This window comes from Anas platyrhynchos, chromosome 2 (genome assembly GCF_047663525.1).
Source record: "Anas platyrhynchos isolate ZD024472 breed Pekin duck chromosome 2, IASCAAS_PekinDuck_T2T, whole genome shotgun sequence".
Taxonomy (NCBI): domain Eukaryota; kingdom Metazoa; phylum Chordata; class Aves; order Anseriformes; family Anatidae; genus Anas; species Anas platyrhynchos.
This window is the reverse complement of record NC_092588.1, coordinates 145,248,452-145,269,485: the sequence shown is the minus strand read 5'-3', so window position 1 is coordinate 145,269,485 and position 21,034 is coordinate 145,248,452. Positions and strand designations below refer to the sequence as shown.

The window sequence follows — 21,034 nt, the reverse complement described above, 5'->3', positions numbered from 1 at the left end:
CCCTCCTGTCCTGGGATACCCAGTTCTGTTATTCTGGATCATTCAAATGCACTCTAAAGGGAAATCCCTTATTAAAATGAGAATGGATGTTTCAAAAATAGGTACTTGTTTAAAGTATTTGAAACGGTTCATCTGGACTGCTGAGGTCATTCTATGAAGCTTTCAAAGCAGAAGAGAAATGCCAGGGAGCATCCATGAACGAGAACACTCCACCAGCCAGAAAATGGTGGTGAGCGGTTGTGATCCTTCCTTAGCCAGATAGCCACCTCCTTTGTAACCAGATAAAGTCAGGTGCACTGGCCCAAGATCAGTGGAGGTTATTTTCGTTCACTTCTCCTTTAGTGCAAATTTGGAAAAAAATTGAATCAGAGAGTGTGACAACACCCTTCATTTTTCCCTTACCACTTCATATCAGAATTAGACCTCTTTGTTTAGTCCCCTGTTAATAGATAGTTTATGTCGTATGTAGCCATGTTCTTATTTATTTTTTTTACTTCCTTTAGAATGCAGAACAAAACCAGTCACAAATTCCAAAGGAAACGGTAAGAGCTTTGTCTTTTCCATACTGGAAGACTCCCAAATGTTTTTAAATTGATATGGCACTTCTCCATCAAAGTTTCACAGATCCTCCTTTCACATTATATACTGTAGATGGCTCTCTCTAGCTTTACATTTTGAATGCATTTTTTATGTAATTTCAAATACTGTTTGAATATTACGTACAATTCAATTATTACCTACATTCAAGTGCTATTTGAAATTACATCTTTTATATACAATCAGAAGCCTAAAGTTGGAATGATAACAGTAGACTCTTAGTTTGGGTTACTTCTTGGAACTAATTGTTTAAAGCATGATTATATGACCAAACTTGAGATGCAAAAAAAGAGAAATTAAGCAGTTTGTGTTTAAGTCTGAATTGTACCCTCATAGCAAACTGGTGTTTGTTATTTATTTTAAAGAAACTACAGGGAAGTAGTATCAAGTTTAACCCTTGAAAGATTGTAACAGGTTGCATGTCAAGTATCAGAGGCTGTGAATTTTTTATATACTTCATTTTAGTCACTGGGACAAGGTCAGTCTTAATACAGTTTATGCTAACATGCAAAAATGTTTACTAAAAGAAGTATTAACAGAGGATATTACAATAATATGTTACCATAAATGTATACAACATCTGAATTAAAAACATAATTCAGGAAGCTTCATTCAGTTAGGCACCTATTTCAAAATTAAATAATAAATTAGATTACAGAGAAATTAAAAAGATCCATGCTGGGATTTGAAATTTGTTAGAAAAGCTGCTGAAGAACAGAAAAATCTATCTAGATGAAGTGGAGTACATTGCCAGCAATGGTGAGATAGTATCCGAGATTAAATCAAATTTAGGAAAAGAGCAGTCATCTCAGTTTAGGGAACACTGGTTGATACTGGTTTTAGGCCAGTATAATGTTACCTCTAAAATGTAACATTCTACTTTGGACTGAAAGTAGCAATACTTTTATCTTTCCATGTTTTTTTTTTTTTTTTTTTTTCTTTATACAGCCTCTAGTACGAAACTCATCTGCTCAAGGGCTTTGCAAAACTATGGGTGTATCATTGTTTCTGACATGCCTTACAGTATCTTTTTAGCACATCTCATCAGTGCATGCGTATTCTTATCTTCATAGTTTCTTGCCATGTACTGCTGATATATGAAGAGATCAAAGATCAAAGCTCAAGATAGCATTTTTGCCTGTAATTGAGTACAATTGAAAATAATTTGTGGGTGCAGTCTTATAAAAGTGTCCTGATTTTAGGAGTTATATTGAAATACTTCCCCCAAACCTCATTATGATTAGCCAGGTTGCCTATAGGTGCTTTATACAAAGCAATTGCTCATCTGTTGCAAAATTAATTGTTTGTAACAAATTCCGTGGTGAAATCCTTTCTCTGCCATTTTTTTGAACCAACCTCCTCACTTCATCTAAGAAAAGTCCAAAAGAAAATAAGACACTCTTGTTTTTTCTCTAAAGATGTGAGCCATAAATTGTGTTTTATCAAGGGGATTATGCAGGAGCAATAGGGAGTTTATGAGCTAGGGATTGCTGAAAAACTGGGCTTGAATCAGCCAGAAAACTCAAGCAAGATCTGAAAAGAAGGAAGTGAATTGGGAAGCATGTGGAGACATACAGCGTGGGTATGAAGCCAGAAAGCTGATCAATACAAAAATGTTTTTGTATAACGTGTGTTTTTTTCAATCTTTATGGGGTGAGGTTTTTTTTTTTTTTTTTTTTTTTTTTTAATTTGTTTAAAAGCTTAAAGCAATAGTGATCAATAGTAGTATGAATAGTACATGTCTTTAGATTTGCTTGCCCCTGGGTGGGAATAAAAAAATGGGCTGAATGTTAAAGGTAGCAGTAAGTGTTTAAAACGCACAATGCTTTTGCTCTTGCCCACCCTCCTTCCAATTTCCTTTGCTTTGGATAACTGCGATACTACCATTCTACAGAACTAAATTTTCTCAGCTGCACATTAATAATACAGTCACACACTTATCTTCTTCTTTTTTTTTTTTTTTTTTCCTGGTAATTTTAATTTTTTAAAGTATTTTTCATTCCTTGCCTTTATTCTCTTTGGTTGTGTCTCAATTCCTGTTTATTCCTTCTCTGTCTACTTTTCTCGTCTTTGAGATTTCTAATCTTGCAATTTCTATTTCTGTGCCTGCTCTGATGTGCTGTTATTTGTGCGGTTTTAGTCTCCAAGTGTCAAGGACTTGATATAGTTGAAAGCAAAGCAAAAAATAAAAAATAATAATATAAAAAAGGAAAAAGAAAAGCTTGATGAAAGCAGCGAAGCTGTAGAAATGAGAGAGGTGAAGTACAAAAATCTGCTTTTAATTTAAAGGCAAAATAGCTGTAGTTTTTTTTGTTTTGTTTTTGATATGTCTTTGTGGGGAAATAGAAGAAAAATGCACCTTTGAAATTAAAAATGAAGAAAAAGAAAATGGAAGGCCTGAATAAAATTTATATATTACAGAATAGAACAGATATTGATGAAAGAATGTAAAGCCTAATTTGTCAGTACATTATTAACACTCAGGGGTAACATTCATGAAACTGTTTGTTTGAAATCATTTATACAAGTATTATGGCACTTGAATGCAGTAGTTAGAATACGATACAATAAAAGAAAACCTTGAAAATTAGTTTCTTAATTTATTTCTGGCCAGAAATCACAGAGAGTGGCTTACTCTGTAACTGCCCATCCAAGAAAGCATACGGCTTTATATTTTGTACACCTCCATGGAATACACATTCTCATATTCTCATTCATGAATTTCCATAAATAAGGGGGTTTCTTAACATGCTAACCTTGCAGAATTTAAGCTTTGCTCTCCAGTTATCCATAGGCAATGCAAATTGCTAATGTATTTTCAGCTCTACCCAGTATGTGTTACCTCGTGAAAACAGTACTGATGTTTTTACGTTGTGTTTTGCTGACAGTTGGAACAGGCACTCAGTTTACTCCTGATGCACGGAAATCTCCTGTATCACATTTGAAAGCATTGCTTCACCCAGCCACTAGTTTGTACCATTTGTATAGCTAATGACAAAATGGAACAGATGCACCTATTTCTGAACATGGTGATTATTTGGAATGTAGGAGATTGACCGTAATATGAAAACTAGTAATTTATCATTATTACATTTCTGTTTCTAAGTATAATTATCTTAATCTTGTTACAGAGCATTGAAATGAACTGTTAATTATGCTATGTAAAACATCTGCCAATTAATTTTTCCTCATACTCTTTGAAAGTCAATAGTGTTTCAGTAATATTTTGCTTTTACAATAGTCATTTACTGTTTGTTTTCTGAATTCAGACTGGTGAGTTAACTTCCATGTAAGCATAATGCTAGAAAAATAATAATTATCATATATGGAAGTTTTTCTAGGGAGTGTTGTCTGTTGATAAAGGGAGATTCAAAGTTGGGATTCAGACTCCATTTGACGATTGCTGCACTCAGCAGCATGGGAAAGCTTCAGTTTTCTGTTCTCATTTGTTCCTCTGTCAAATCATTGTAAGTGAGCAGAATGTTATGAATTTCAGTGAGTGCAGGCTTCCTAACAGTGACACAACAAGAGCGGTTGGTGTGTTGGAACAATATATAAATGTTTAGCAGCCCTTATAGAAATTGCAAATGTGATTGCTTTTTATTTTCCTCTGAACTTGAGCATCTGATACTTCTATTATTATCTAAATTTCACTTTGCTCACCATGTTTTTTCAGAACCCAAGGATAATGTTATAGCTAAACCTCACAGCATGCTTGGATTCAGTTGCTGCTCTTGCCATAGACTTTTCTGTATGATTTTGAGTAAATTAGCTATGGTTTTTATGTGAGAATTTCACCACCTATTGGAATTGGGTGATAAAGCTGCCTTGGTCAGAGGCATTTTGTCACAGCTAATGCATAATCATTTTTGTACACTTTTTGTATACAACTATTTTTGTTAGCATTATGAGAGATATACCAGCCAATGCCTGCAAAAACAAAATTTATATTGAGTGATGGATGGAAAATCCTTGGAGATCAGTCTTGGGAAAAAGTGCTATGAGTTCTGAGCTTTACGTAGTGGTGTTCTGGGTGTGGCTTATTTTTTGTTTTGTTTTGTTTTATTTTTTGATTGCTTTTTGCAAAAAAAATGTACAATATATGTACCCATAGCTCTATTTTTCAAAAGCTGTCAGTTAAGTTCCCATCACTTCATCTTTAGGCATTTGCTTAGAACTTCAGCTTATATAGCAGCTTTGTATCACTTAGTAAATGTAACATTTCTTTACACAGAATCTCCTTTGGGAAAGTTTCATCAATTTTTGTTGCTAGAACAGGTGATTGAAACACCTAAAAATTGAGCCAAAATTGTACATTCACCCGTACCAGCCAACACCAACAGCAGGGCTGATATCATTAGGTACAGCATGATTTTATCAAATAAGGAGAAGTTTGGATGTTCATGGAGCTGACGCTGTTATTTTCTCTGTGATGTTTAGGAACAGTGCAAACAACAGGAGCTGATTGTTTTTATACCTTTTTTTAACAGTGTGAGACAGAAGGGTGCTTACAATGTATTCGAAGTACTATTTTGAATGGGTATAGATTCTATTTTTCATCAAGTTGTGGCATAAGGAACAGATCAAATGAAAGAAAGAGCAAATGTGTAATCTTCTGCAAGATAATGTTGTGTTTTGAGTCTTCTACCATAGGAGGTACTCCATTATTAAATAGCTTGTTCTGGGGGCATTAATGAGCTGAGCTGAGACATAATTTGTTGTGAATAATTAATAACAGCAGTTGAGGGACTGTGTTTATGAATGCTCTTTGAGTAGTTTGAATTTCCTGGAATGTTCAAGGATAATCCACAAAAAAACTTCTGTGTAATGAGTGCTGTGCTTGGGACTGACCCTCCTGCTCGGAGCTGTGTCTCTGTCACCCTCAGTGATGTAGCCGGGCTGTAATGTGACTGTGGCACATGGGAAGATGCACCCCAACAGTCTTTGAGTGAGCTGTGAGTGAAATGCATCCTTAGCCATTTTCTCAATGCTTAGTTTTATGAAACTTGCTGGACAGTTTCATGCAAGCCAATGTAAGTGTCCCTGCACTGAGGTTCTGTGACTGCTGCTTCTACAGAGTCATCCTGAAGCCCCACTAGTGTGCACATCGTTATTCACCATTATTACACTATTTCCTACATAACAACCTCAAGTTATTTTGGACAATGAGAAGTTGGCTGTATAAGGTATTTACAATTCAAACAACAGCTATAGGATGTGAGAGTGAAAGGGGCCCCCAGGTCCTTTAATGGTCATCTGCTACCACAGGCACTGAGGTCACGGGTTTTTCCAAACACTTGGTTTAACTTGGGGCAGTGCAAAGTTCATGTTGTTGCTTAAAATTCCTATTTAAGCCTTTGGACACTCATTGGTTATGTGCAAAGCTTGTTTTACTGCACTGTTGGTTTTAGGTGCTTGATGTTAATTCTTCCTTGCCTTTAAATCCTGGGAAAATAGTGAGATGAACTGGTTTGCCATGGCTGCCTGACGTTCTGTAGGAGAATTAGGAGTGAGACATGGGGCACTCCCAGTTCTGGCTGGCGTTCCCAAACACTCTGTATCTGCTTCGTTTGTCTTTCTGGTCTTGTACAGCCAATAGGCCAATAAGAGAAGTAAAATGATTTTTAGGGAGCTGTGCCATTATTGTATTGGGTATTGAAGGTTTTCTGGAACAAGGGATAGTGCAGAGATCTATGGCTTTATAGACTTCTGGCAGAGCAGACACCTGCTGTGTATCTAATCCCTTGGTTTTCATTTATCCAGGATAAGCATCTGTAAAAAAATAATAATAAAAAAAAGAGGTTAGCATTACAATTGCATGTTTGTTTCAGAGCATACGGTAGGAGCGCAAAGTTTGAGTAGGAACAACAATTTGGAGTGGGGTTTGGTGGCCTTAATAAATGGTAGTTATTAGGGTAACTGCAAGAGACTATTGCCTGTATGAAATTCTGAAATGTATAATGAACGAAAGAGTTTTAGCGGTCTGATCAGTTGATTTTAAACATAGATTTTCAACTCCTTAAAACAGTTCCTACAACACCCCAGATCAGCATGTTAGCATTAGGAAGAATAATGTTAGCATAGACGAGCAATGGCGTTCTCATATAGATAAATAACAAACATGTGGATACACTTAAACATGGGCTTTTGCAAAGCTTTGATTTTCATACTAAATAAAAATCACATGCTAGAATTTTTTGTGCTTTGGAAAAAAAAAATTTTTTTTCCTAAACCATTTTTTAATCCATCAAAAGCATTAAACCGGAGACGTTTTTGAATACGGAACATGTTTTTTGGTACTGAATTAAATCCTTAGAATGGATGTAACTGGAAATGTTACAGGTCTGTTTCTCGGTATTTTCATGAGCTAGCATTTCTACATATAAAGACGTACCAAAGTTAATCCACATGTAATATGCAAAAAACTTTTCCTTGATGGGATTAAAATTAAAGCAGACCACATTTCCCATAAAATCTTAGAATTCAAATGTAGTTTTTGATATTTAGCAGCTGCTGCTTGATTTGAACAAGAGTGCAGTATTCGCCAGATGTGACTTATTAACTTAGCTAATATGAATAATGAGTCTCAGTGTATACGTGCAAATAAGATTCATTAGTGTTTATCTAATGTATGGGAGATTAAAATACTTAACCTAGGAAGAATTAAATGACAAAGCAGGCATAAGAATTTTAGTTGTTTAGTTGGCTTACACCTGATATCATTTTATAAACTAGGTAAGTTGACAGTTTATGCTCTTGTAGCCTTTAACACAACACACAAGTGTTTGATTTAAAAAAAAAAAAAAAAAAGAAAAAAAAAAGGAAAGAACGATAAAAGGCTTTGTAGTATTTCTGGAAGAAACTCAAATGGAAACTTGGAATGTGTGTGGGGCTACATGATCAGGAGGCAGGAGGCAGGCTTTTCTTTGCTGGAGGTCCAGTTTGAAATCTGAATGAGCTGCTGTTGTTATATTTACCTTTAGTGCCTAGCCACACCGGGATGCATCAGCTCTCAGTAATTCCTCCTGAGGAGAGGCCTCGACTGAAGTCAGAGCGGTGTGCTACAGGCCACCTACATTGCTCTGTTTTCAGTCCCTCCAGCAGTACTACATCTACATTTACAAGAGTAGCAAACATCACGCCCCATAAAACAGTTGTTGACCAATGAAGCTGTTGTTTTGGTTCCTTAAAGCTGCCTGATACTAATGTTATGTGTTTGTTTATGTGATGCCATGTGATAAAAATGAGTGTTGCCATGTTTCTGTGTATCTCGGTTTAGAATACCTGATACCACAGCAGTGTCACCTGCCTGACTTGGAGGACAAAACAGAGTCCTCTCTGATGCCAAGAATGTCTTTGCACAATGCCTAGCTGGTATCTCCTTCCTCCCGCATATATCACATACGCTTCAAAATAAGAATTCTGTTATAATAATTTTGAGGTAGATTTTACTGGCTTCCTAATGTTATGGTTTCTCAGTTTCACAGGTGCTTTTTGAGAAAGGAATAAAGAATGAATACTATGTTAAAATCTTACAAAGATTGAAACTATCCTGGGAAGAGCTGTGACCTTAGGCTGGTTCCCCAGTATTGGAACCAAATGAGTACATCTGTGATTTTGCATATTCCATTCCTTTTACTTGTATAACTTACATTGCTTTGACCTGGTGGGCTCTTGGAAGGCCCTGGAACTTCAAACTTACCTTTCAGGCACTTGGGGTTTCCAGTCAGGCAAATTCAAAATGACACATTTGTGAGGCAAAAGCTGGGTAGGCCAACAAAATAAGGATTAAACAAGGGCTAATAGGCTTAGGGCTGTAATGTGGGAAGACTGGACAGGGAAAGATCCAGGGCTGGTAAAATAAGTAGTGTTGATGGGGTCATCAGAGGCATTAGATGGGGTTTGTGCTATAGTTACTTAATCTATCACATGAACATGATCATTATATACAAAGGATGTGTTTGTGTATGTACAGCCATACATGTGTTTATACAGGAGCCCTGTAAATGTCTCCATTTGTGTTGTATGGAAATACATCTTCTCCTTAGGTGTGGGGTGCAGAGCTTTATTATTTGCCTCTGTGAAAGAAAACAGCACTGCATTGGATTTTTGCTTAGAGTCGCATGATTAACTTATTTCTTTTCTCCACACATAATCACAAAGCAACTTGCAGACAAGTTTCAGTGGCTTAATAGCTGCTGAGAAGACAGCATGTCTAAGCTTGCAAGAGAATGAACTTCTCGGTAGAGAATGCAGCCGGATTTGTAGCTGCAGCAAGCCACTTTGAAAACCTGTCCCAGATTGATTGAAAATTGTTTCCCCCGTTAGGTGGGAGGACGTTTTTCTTTTTTGTTAGGTTTCTTTTTTTTTTTTTTTTTTTTTTTTCACCCATCTCATGCTGCTTATTCACCAGCTGAACCCTGATGGGATTTTATAAAGGGAAGAAGTCCCAAGCAAGAAATTTCTTTGTAGTGTTTAAAACATAAAAGAATAAGTAGGAGATGCTGTTACTAACACGATAAAATAGGCTTATTGCACCGTTAGTGTCAAGGTCCATTTTAATGTCATTTTTAAGATTATATCAAGTTTTTTAATGAGATCAGAAACTGATCTTATGTAGAAGAGGAAAGTAATTTCCCCCTTTTTATCTTTTTTTTTTTTTTTTTTTTTAAATCTCCATATATATCTAAACACTGCCATAATTTCACTCTAGTCATCAAGTTTATCTTTAAATTTGCTATATATTTATATTGTATTTAAAAAGTGAAACACTTATCTCAAATGTCGTTTAGCATAAATTGGTGCTAAGTATGAATTTGAAGAAAAAAAAAATCACCTACAGATATTTTCACCAATCGAATTTTTATTGCAGATTACATACTTGAGCAGCTTCATTCATCCAGCTGAAGTGATTTCAGATGACCTTTTCCTCAGCAGACTCTGTTTGAACAGAATATTGTCCTGCTGTTAATTGTTTTGGACATAATATGTGAAAAATCTTAAGGGAGTTGAATTTTGTTGTGTAGGGTTCACAGTACATAAATTTGCTTGCATATTTACTGCTGGTCTGTCAAAGTGTATGAAGCAATAAATTTCTCTCACAGATCAACTAATCATGAAACTAGTATTGAGGTGTTTGATTGACGTAGTGAAGCTGTTAATTTAGAGTATATCGAGATCAAATGGAAGTTATTGCAATTAGGAAGTGATTGTGTTCCCAGTTTAAATTTTTTAATGGTGTATTTTAGATTTCTGTGCATTTTTATGCTGTATTAAGGAATTTCTATGGTTTGTTACGTTTAAATTCTTAATATTCTCTACAATTTCAATGTAAATTTTACTTTTTGTAGTGGTTGATACTTAGTTTCTTTGAGGAGAGTAAATTTATGTTTAGTGTTTCTGTAACCACTTATGTTAACAAAGGATTCAGCCAGTTCTAATGCATTTTTTTTTATCCTCCACCCTCCACCCCCCAACCGTGGTTCAAATGTCAAGGTATCAGGCTAAAATCTTGCTGCTAATTTCTCTGAGAATGGCTCCTTTTTGTCACACCTAGAGGTTCATGGCCAATACATAGTTCTGTTACACAGTCTGTATGAAATAGAATTGGTGTTCAATACTTCATATATACCTAGACCTTCTTTGGTACCATGAAGGGGTACAAATATTACAGTCTGTACTTCCATATCCATAGTCCTTGAATCTTAATGGTTCAGTTCTTGAATATCACATTTTCTCGCAAGTGTTTCTAGAAGTTGTGGGGCGTGAAAAATGTGCATTTTGTCTCTTGCTTTCTCTTTCTAAAATCTACATTTAGGCATATGATACTGACAGACGATGCTAAGATTATGGAGAGCAAAAGGCTTCCATGTCCCCAAAACTGTAGACACAGGTGGGGAAACAAGCTGGCTTACTTGAAAAACGCTGTGGGTACCCAATGAAGCCCCTAAATAATCTAGCATTAACCCAGTAACAGCCATCTATTCTTTGGATGAGTTGAGCAATTTTCTCATGGCTTCAGTACAAGCCAGGAGGCTGCTTGTCTCTCTTTTGTTCATGCACATGATCTGCTTGTTCCTGTGCAGCTCCAAGGAGTAGTTTGCTCCAGGTTTAGGCATTAAGTTTCATCTTCACACTCGGGTGTCTGTAGCTCTGTATTAGATTGTTTCCTTATTTAAGGCTGGGGAAAATAAGCAAGCAGAAGAATCACATCAGGGGTAGCACTGAGCTGATAATGCAGCTCCTTGGTCTCAGTGCAGAGAAGAAGCATAGTGGCCTTGAGCCAGGTCCCTGGGGATGCTGCCTGAGGCATGACCCTTTGGCATGTAGAAGTACACCTGGTGGACTCTGTGGAGAAGCAGTTTTGCTCCCTGCACTGGAAAGAAGATCACCGTGGCTGAAGTGCTTGCGTATTTTTTACATTAGAAAATACTGGGAAGAGGAGGGATTGATTGTAAAATTATGATAACAGTAGTAAAGACAAATCCGATAAGCTTATATGCTTCTTTGGATTACCCATACGGCCTGCCTTGGCTTTATTTCCCTTTTGGCTCACTAGCTTTTATTCCTACCATTACTTATTAAGGAAAATGAAAGTGATCAGTGCTATGGAAACTCAAAGGTAATGCTCTGCTTGCTCGGGTTGCTTTATTCTGCAGCTACCTGACAAAAGGTGCATCTCAAGTGTACCCTGAAGCTTTTGTGACCTAAACAGGAAAATTAGGGTTGTAATTTTGCCAAAATTTGGGAATTTTATTTTTTTTTTAATCCAGTATTTTTTCCATGGGCACAGAGCACATTTCCATTTGTTACAGCTAGCACAGATAATGCTGATTTGCAAGGTCAAAAGATGTGTTTGGAAAATGGGATTCCTGAGCAAACCAACCTGATTATGGCACTTTGAGAGACGGTGTTCTTTTTTTAAAATTTAATTGAAGAAGTATTATTCTTTATTATAACAAAAAAAATGGTTATATGTGTGTGTCTAATGTGAGGGAAAGGGCTGGTGAGCACATTAAGGCTCATGCTTTTAACCAAGTGGGAAAAGGCAGAGCTCCTGTTTTTCTTCCCTTGGCTGTTGCAGTGCTCTCAGCAATCTGACTTCCTTCCCATCTGACATTTTCACATTGCATTTCTAGGTCAATGGTGACAAAACTAACATGCTTGTGCCCAAATTGATAATCTCAGTCTGCTGTACTCCACATGGCTTTCACATCCATCTCTGCAGTAGTCTGTGTTTGGATTTCAGAAGAGCCTGTCAGCTTTGCATTTCCTCAGGTCTTAAGAAACAGGGATGGCTCAGCAGGCAAAAGTTAGCTTGTGATGTGTACTGCCCTGCTCCCAGAGTCTGGGAGTAGAGAAACAGGAGGAGTGAGGTTTGCAAAGAGATGAGAGTGACATGGGAAAAGTCGGTATAAAATCCAAGTCAGTAAGAGGGGTGATCTCAGTAAATCTTATTTGCTAAGATTATGAAAAAATTGGCCAGATTAATTCTTCCAGAGAAGAACTACTGACTACAGGGACTTAACATGCATGTTCTGGTGGGCATTCTCCTGCTGCTGCTCCTTTGTGGGGGTGAGAAAGTAACAGTACACTTGGGCTCACCATTACCTTTCCCCAGCACTGTACTCACACTTGCTGCCTTCACGCATGCCATGCTCTGTTAGGGCATCCCGGGGGCCCCTGCTCCCAGCCTGTCCCCACAGCACTTGCCAGGCCATCCTGAGTTTGGCAGAGGTGAGGCAAGAAGGCAAGGTTGCCCTTGCATGGCTTTCCTTGCATGGGCAATGTCACTGAGCACCTTATTGCCAGGGGCACTAGCTGGGCTGGGACTATAATTCCAGGTGTTCAAAACCTGTGGTCGTCCCAGCCAAGCTAAAACAGAGTGGGGAGGGCAGTAAAGAACCAAAGATGTGGGTAGGAGAACAGAAGAGAAGGAAGGAGCCAGGGAAGACAGGAAAATTGGCACTCTGAACTGGATTTGATGCTAAACCTGGCAATAGCAGAGATGTGCTGTTTCAGATCTCAGCTGTGTAATTTTCTATTTTTCCTAACACAGCTAGTTTTAAACAAATTGAGGTGAATGAGTGATTTTTCAATTTAATCTTCTTGCACATAGTTTCTCCCCATGGTTTACAAAGATGATAATATTTTAAAAGTTCTGTAGATTTTCAAATCAGAAAATGTTTCTGATGCAGCATTTTTGGCTCGTAAGGTACCTTACGTGTGAGTCGGTATTAATGGCACATTCAGTAATGACATGTGATTCAATTATTTTACTACACAGAGAAGCACTTAGGCAGAAGCATGAGATATTTCTGAATCTGGGCGTCAGTTGGAGGTGATTGAAAATACAGTATTTGTGCATGTTTCTTCAAATAATTACTGTGGAAAATATTGTGGCATTGTACTTAAAAGCACTTTTTTAATGCTAATAGCTGTGGAACGAAGAGAATTCCCAAAGAGAAATGCTCTTCTATAATCCCATGTTAATCTTCCTGACAGAAAGCAGAGGAAGAGGAGCTTGTTCTCACACCTGATGGCACCAGGGAATTCCTGACATTTGAAGTTCCGCTTAATGACTCTGGATCAGCTGGACTTGGTGTGAGTGTCAAAGGGAATCGGTCAAAAGAAAACCATGCCGACTTAGGAATCTTTGTCAAGTCCATTATTAATGGTGGAGCAGCATCCAAGGTAAGAGGGAACATCTGTGTACCTTTGTCTTCCTCTGTTTTCCGTAATTGGGCAGTTTTGGAAATGAACACAGGTTCAAGAAGAGATTGCTCTTTAACTAGCATTTTTGATTTACACCATCAAAGCATATAGATTTCTACAAAAATTCACCTTTATGCATCTGATGATTTAAACAGATTTTAAAGATTCTTACGACGGACACAAGCAGTCTCTGCTTCTGTCAATAATGTGCTATTTGTGCAGATTATGATAATAGCTTTAAGTGCAAATCTATAAATGATTGGAATAGACATTTCCTACAATGCTTGCAATAGAAGCTATTGCACCTGTGTTCACTTGGCTATAAACTATTAGGACTAAGTATAGTTATTTGATTATTTTTCTTTGGTTGTTTTCTTCCCCCTCCCTCCAGAAGACTTCACTTCTTTCATAGAGGGTTTTGTGTAACTGGGTATACAACCTTTCAATTTCTAGGATGGCAGGCTTCGAGTGAATGATCAACTAATAGCGGTAAATGGAGAATCGTTATTGGGCAAAACAAATCAAGATGCTATGGAAACCTTAAGAAGGTCCATGTCCACTGAAGGAAACAAACGAGGAATGATTCAGCTTATTGTGGCGAGGCGAATAAGTAAATGCAATGAGGTAATACACTTTTGATATTGGGATTGGGCGTTTTAACTTCTTCTAAGGTATTTGTGTTTATAGGAGATGTCATGTTTCCTCTGAGAGCAGGAAAATAATATTTGAGGAACTAAAGAAAGAGAGAATTACAAAATGATCTGAAATTCAGTGTTAGACATGCTAACCTTATTACTGGATCAATAAAGTTTTTCTTTTGAGTATTTTCATCAATGAATAACAGGAAACACTGAATAAAGCTATATTGATTTTGTAATTGGATCCCACTGCTTATGTGATTTTTGTTCTTTAGAGGTTTTTATGTAGGTCTATTGAATCTTTCATTTATAGACTTGGTGTTAACTGACTTGCTCCTTTGTCACTTTCAATTTTTTTTAATTAAGAGTAGAGCTCATACATTTCATTACTATATTTTATCTAAGCAATTAAAAGTTCTATGTAAAGAATATATAAAACTTGATGCAAATAATTCTGTTATTTCTGATTTTCAATATGTTGTGGCTTGGCCTTTGTTGCAGGGAAGTATCAAATACTGAATTCAGGGCTAAGTAGTGATTCTTTTCCTGATATTGTTTGCAGCTTCTGTCTCCTCCAGTACTATGTTAATGTGTTGATGTTTTGAAATGTTTTCATGATTTGTAATAGTTTATCTTCTAGATTAATGTAAATAATGCTCTCTAGTAGAAATATGTGGACGTGTGATACTGAGAAGGACTGCAGATGCTGTGGAGGATAGAGTTAGACTTCAAAATGGTTTTGATGCATTGGAGAAATGCACTGTGTTAAATAGTGTGCGGTTGAATGGGAGGTCAAGGAGGCATCTGTTCTTAAAACAACCCAAAGTCATTCTTTTACCCATGCTAAACACCAGCAAGGTCTCACCTGGAATATTTTTTTCTTGAGTATCATGCTTCAGAAAATGATGTGCACAAATGGGTTTAGGGGTTTCCCCCTGATCCTACCTAGGGGGAAAGGGTATGGTTTATTTTTTAATGCATAAAATTGATCTTAAAAAAGTTCCCGTTCATATCTTATTATAAAATCTTGTTTAAAAAAGATACTAGTCTTTCTGAAAGTACTAAGTTCTTCCTGATTGCTTATACACAGCTTCAATACATGTACTCACAGCACTGGAAAGCCAGTTTGGAGGCACATGGATTCTCACCTGGTATTGAAATAATTCATACCTTTTAATATTTGGTAACATCCTGTTTTAGCAAGAATACTGAACTTAGACCCAGAGAGCGCAGACAACTTTGTAGATTGTTTCTTACTCCTACCCAATTTCAGGTGTATTTTATATGTTTCTTCATAGGATGAAATATTTTAGGCTGTTTTGTTTTTGTTTGTTTGTTTGATTCAGAAAGGTTAGGGAAGGTGTTCACTCTTCTCTTAATAAAAGTCTTGTGGAACAAATATATTAAGACAGTGTTTGTAAACGGAATTGGAGCAAATCCAGCAATGATGAACCAAAGACTTTTTTCCTTAAATCCATTAGAATTTATGGTCATTCTCATCAAGAATAGTTCGCTGCCCTACATCTATTTGACATTTACAAACTTATTTTGCAGAAATCACATGGCAAAAGTGGCACAGCTTGGTCTACCATGCTCTGAGATGAAAGAAGTGATGTTAGAACCAGACCTAGATACACTGAAATGGATCTGTATCAGGAGCAGTGCAGGAAGCTGTGTCTGTCTGGGCCTACTTTGGGGGTTTTGTGCATTTCCTAACTCCTTAATAAGTTAGTGAGATGAGCCATAACGATTTTGGGAAGTGGTGATGTTCAGTTATTGGTACAGTGATCAACTTTACGAAACATTTTTTTGGTAACAATTTTTTTTCTCAGGAATTCTTGCTGTCATCATATTCAGCCAAAGGAAATACAATGTCAATACTCTTTGCATATTTTAATATGATGAAAGCACAAGTTGCATGGACATAAAACTGTGGTAATATTATTTATGCATATTACATGAATACCACATATGAGTAGAGTATTCAGGCAGTTCAGCCCCAAGATAACGGATGTGTGGGCTGGTACCTAGATGAAGTGCAGCACTACATGACTCATGACTGAGCCTGGAAATGATGGTCGCTTTCCCATGGAGCGCCAGATATTGGCCGTGTCTGGCAGCAGGAGCTAAATTATGCTTAATTCAGCAACTGATTTCTGAGACACACTGGTATGTAGGTGTCCCCTTAGAATATTCCTGTAACTGCTACCAGATAGGTATACAGTCTCAGCCGAGATTTTTAGTAATAGAACAAAAAATACATGACATCTGACTGGCAGAAAATTCATGAGCTTGCAGACTAAAAGTAAAAGCTTCATAAGGGCAGACCCTATCATACGTTTTACCAGCTTGTTCCTCAGAAATGGGTTTTTATTTTTTTTTCTTAAAGACAAAACAAAATGTTTGCCTTCTGACAACTCTTTTATTTTCCCTGATATTTCATATGCCTTGCCTCACGTTCGGTTCTCCAAACCTGTCACCACAAAATAACAAAAACAAGGATCCCGTTCAATTGATTCCTTTCCTGTGTTGATTCAAGGTTTTAGTGGAACGGAGCCTGATTATATTCCCCTTGGTGCATAGTCAACAGAATTGTTTATTCCATTCCAGTGACATGGTCAATCCCACACCGCAGGCCTTGGTCAGACTTCTGCCTCCTGGAATTCCTCACCTTTCCCCGGAACAGCCTCAAATGTCTCAGAAGGGGAATTTAGCCTGTGGAATCTGTACAAGGGGTGATAGTGCCAATGCAAAAAAGAATTATGCTTAGTGTCTGGATGATAAAAACATTTGCTGTCTGGCTGCTAAAACACAGCAGCAAGGGGAAAAAAAAAAAAAAAGAAGAATGCTCTACTTGTCTTCCCCCCCCCCCCCAGCTTCAAGTCCAGTAATTGTTTTCACATTTGCAAAATGAAACTGAATTCTTTTGAGATAGATAGGCAACTGCAACTCATCTTTTCTCTTCAGTAAAATAGAGTTTGAATTGGATTCTAAGAAAGTAGTGTGAATACTGTTCTTTTATTGTTAATATTCATTTCCAGAATGAGCCCTAAGCATTGTATGGGGGAGAGAATTGGTGTAACAGTGCCAGTCTTTTGGGTTTCTGTTCAGGCCAGATTTTCATGTGCTCGTGATCCCTTTCATGCTTTGGCTCTTGTCTAGAATGGAGGATGGCTCCATCCCTAGGTGGTGGTTTAGAAAGGCAGGGACAGTTGCCTCCCTTCTGCTGCAGAGGAGCTATTTTTTTATTTTATTTTTATTTTTTACCAGAAAGTAGTCTTAGGCTTCCATAGTTTACTTGAGCATAAAACTGTTTCAAAATGTACTGACGTCACCTCTGATACTCCTTTTTTGTGCCAGCATTATTCTCATGTAGCTTCACCAGTTCTCATGTTATAGACTAAGCTTCCAAAGCAATTACAGTAACAATAACAGCACACATAAACACCATAGGAGTATTATCTTGTCTTCAGAGAGGTAGTGAGGAGATCATTTACATCATCAGTTCTGACATAACTGTAAACTCAGAAGAGACCACAAACTTCCCAGAAGGTAAAAAGCATTTTTATGCTGTTGTGGTTTTCCTGCACTGAAGGGTTGCCTGTCAAAAGAATTTTCATTGACTCACCAGGAGACAGAGTATAACCCGTCCAGGTTTTCAAGTGAATTATCTTGTAGTAAATATTGATAAAAGCACGGAGCGAGTGGTAGTTATGAATGAACTCCAAGCCAAGGCTGAGTGTTAGGGTTGTTCTCCCGTTTGCATTGCATCTACACAGAGTACAGTAATAACATTGACTCTGTGACTATACTAGTGTAAACGTTGCAAAGCTTTGTTTAATATCTCAGCCACTCCAGCCCAAATCACACAGTGAGCATATGATGGATGTTGTTAGATTAGCGCAACAAAAACATTTTTCTAACAGTTAGCTTGGGTTTTGTATATATCTAAGGTTCTGTCCACCCCCTTTCAAAAAAGTTAAATACGCCGTTCCAATCTATGTTTATGGCTTTCAGCCGTGCCCTCTGTGATTAACATTTTGTGTTGACTCTTCAACATTTTACGATATAAGCAGGGAGACTTAAGTTATATTTCCAAAGTTGTGCAGATGGTGGCAAAAACAGGAAGAATAACAATGGTATCGACTTGATAATCCCATATGGCCAGTGTGTAACAGGTCAGTTTTCACAGGATGCGGCCATCAGCTTTTTTGGATCTTTAACTCAGGGTTGACATTTTTTTAATTACTGAGGAGCTTTAAGATTTAAGGAGAAACGCTGGAGCCTCCTTGCAGTGTGTTCAGTTAATTAGTGATATTATTATGATTAGCCTGTATGGGCAAACAGCTGCCGGCTCTATCACCATAATGCATACGCAGCGCTTAGGCACAACTGTCAGGCAGATCAGTGCAGCTGGTGGCAGTATGTGCTGATTCAAGAAAATAGAGGTAATTGTTACTTTCGGAATCCTGCTCTGTTCAGTCCTGCAACCTGGACAGCTTACAGGCGCAGATTGCTTGTCTGCACTCTGTTCATGTCACACGCAGTCAGTGCTTGTCTGCCATTAAGAGAGAGCACATCACCATTTTCCTCAAAATGAGAGATTGCATGCGTTTTCTTCTCTACCTCACTTTCTTGACAGAATTAATGTCTTACCAAACTTGCCTGAAAAAAAGATTTGTGAACGGCTCGCAGATCCCCAAATTTCTTTCTGTGTCTGTTCATCTTTGCTCCGGTCGAAAACAGAGCATACCACAAAGTGGAGAAAGTCGTGAATCCAGCCCATGCAAGGTCCATACAACTGCATAAATAAATTGACCTGCAGATCAGTGAGAGAATGTTCAAGTGAGTGGTTTTGTTATAAAAGAAAGGAAACAAGCGAACATCTATTTTTTTCCTGCATCTGTGGACATATAAAACATTCAGCATCATTTTTCCCTCGATGCATTACTTTGAAATTGATATGCTGTGTTTGTTTGTTTGTTTTTCCTCACTGGATTAGTTTTGTGAAGTCCTTCTGGAGTTGATTTAACTGTCAAAAAGACTTTAGTATCTTCTCCAAAAACTGATTTTACTGTTCACTCCCTTCTCTAGGTCATTGGTAAAGCTGCTCATCAGCCTAAGCTGTTTCCAACCCTGATCCGTGGGGGAACTTACAGCTGACTCCTCTCCATCCTGAAGATTGATTTATGTTTCCTATCCGTTAGCCAGTTTTCGATCTGGAAAATGAAAACGTAGTCCAGTCCCATGAAAAATTAGTTTTGATATGAAGCTTTGGGAAAGGCTTATTGAAAATGCAAATATTTTATGTCTTGTTTATTGCCTGAGAGTGCTTGGAGAACTTATTGGCATCTTTGTGCCAGTCCAGCATGTCAGTGAGGTAGGATTTCCTCTGGCAGAGCAGTGGTGCCTCCCCACAGACCTTCGTGCTCTGTGAGTATTTTGTTTATTATAGAGCCCACCACTTTATCCAGAAGGTCAGACTTGTAGGTCTGTCCAAGGTCCCCTCTTGGCCCAGTTTCTTCCTCATACCCAGTAATCTCCCACCTAAGTACTTTTTGTAAAGGTGCATGGGTTCCCTCCCACCCTCCTGAAAGCACTGTGTCCTCTGCTTGCCTTTTAGCATTATCAGAACACGAATGCAATATTTCTTAGAAATATAGTAGTGATTATACATTTAATAGTGCATGATAGTGCATATAAGTCAAAACTGACCTTTTACTGGCTGTTACCTACGCTTTTCCATCTTGAAAAGTTTCTCCTTAATGTAGTATCCCAAATCGTAGTTAATATTGGTAGTATTATTGTAAAATTATCTCTGTTGAAAAAAGAAGCTGAAGCATTTTGGACATATTAGCCACAGTACACTGATAAGAAAGGAAAAAGAAAGCTTGAAGATTAATTCAGTGTGACAGAAAGCTTCAGTACCCTGGATGCAGTGCAGTAAATATCAAATTTATATACTGGCTTCTTTAAAATCCATAACGCTTGCAGTATTGCCAGTATTTGGATAATATACTTTCTAAAGGAAAAACAGAGTATGATTATTGTTTCTTAAAAAAAAAAAAAAAAGAAAAAAAGGAAAAAGTTTGTTTATGCTTTGAATATTTTGGCAATGTTCTTGTGTATAAACTTTTTTCATATTTATGTGCATAACTTCAGTTAGAATGGATGGTGGTGTTTAAGTAAAAAGGACCACATTAGTTGTCCTTTTATCATCTAGATAAGCAGCAGCTGGGCTAGTTAGTACAGATAGTGCTTTAGCAAACAGCTGGTTCTTATCTGAATGACAAAAGGCCAGGGTGGAGACCTTTTTTTATTTAAAAGAAAAAAAAAAAAAAGGAAAGAAAAAAATGTTTCTATTTTTATATGAAGAGAATGGAGAGAAAAGGAGCTTTAGGCAATCTGTAGTATGTAAAGTTTTCTTGTATTTTGACTAATATGATCATTTATTACAGATCAGTGCTAGGACCCAGAGAGGAAACTCTCTCTGTTCAGTGTAGAGATGAAGGAGGCACAGGGGGATCTTAGCAGTGTCAGTAAATCCCTGACAGAGTCGCTAAAGAAGTCTCATCCAGCCTCTTCTCAGTGCTACCCAGTGCCAGGATAAGAGGCTGTGGGTATAAACTGAAATCAGTTTAAGCATGAGAAGAAACTCTTCTGCTGGGGGAGTGGTCAAGCTCTGGCTCAGGTAGCCCAAAGAGGTTGCGGTCTCCATCCTTGGAGGTATTCAAAACCCAGCTGGAAAAGGCCCTGGGCAACCTGCCCTTGCTGACAAGGTTTGAGCAAGACATTGGACTGGATGCTGTGCAGAGGTGCCATCCAACCTCAGCAAGTCCCTGACTCTGAATTCTCATTCCAAGCAGTACCGCTGCTTGGGGTGCCTGGCTATTGGTATGAAGAACAGGGGGCCAGTTGCTGCCTGGCTTGCTTTCCTAGCCAGGCCTTTAACGAAGGTCAGGAATTCATACGCCTTTGTTTATATTACCTAGTCGTTATCAGTTAATCGAATTAAATTATACTGGATAACACCAACATCAGCTAAGGAAAGAAACTGCAATGTATAATTCAAGCTCTTTAATAGA

At 37.7% G+C, this 21,034-nt stretch overlaps 1 protein-coding gene across 27 annotated transcripts in view; it reads left to right on the top strand.

Moving 5' to 3' along the window:
* The window catches only part of PARD3 (par-3 family cell polarity regulator), a 443,789-nt gene that overhangs the window by 251,381 nt on the left and 171,374 nt on the right, over positions 1-21,034 (top strand). For 21 of the 27 annotated variants that reach the window (XM_072033793.1, XM_072033796.1, XM_072033799.1 and 18 more), the window contains 3 exons: positions 504-542; positions 13,102-13,290; positions 13,765-13,935. In XM_072033793.1, coding sequence (XP_071889894.1) covers positions 504-542; positions 13,102-13,290; positions 13,765-13,935 — 399 coding nt within the window. The remainder of the gene's footprint in view (positions 1-503; positions 543-13,101; positions 13,291-13,764; positions 13,936-21,034) is intronic. The other 6 variants (XM_072033801.1, XM_072033797.1, XM_072033788.1 and 3 more) reach the window with 1 other exon arrangement.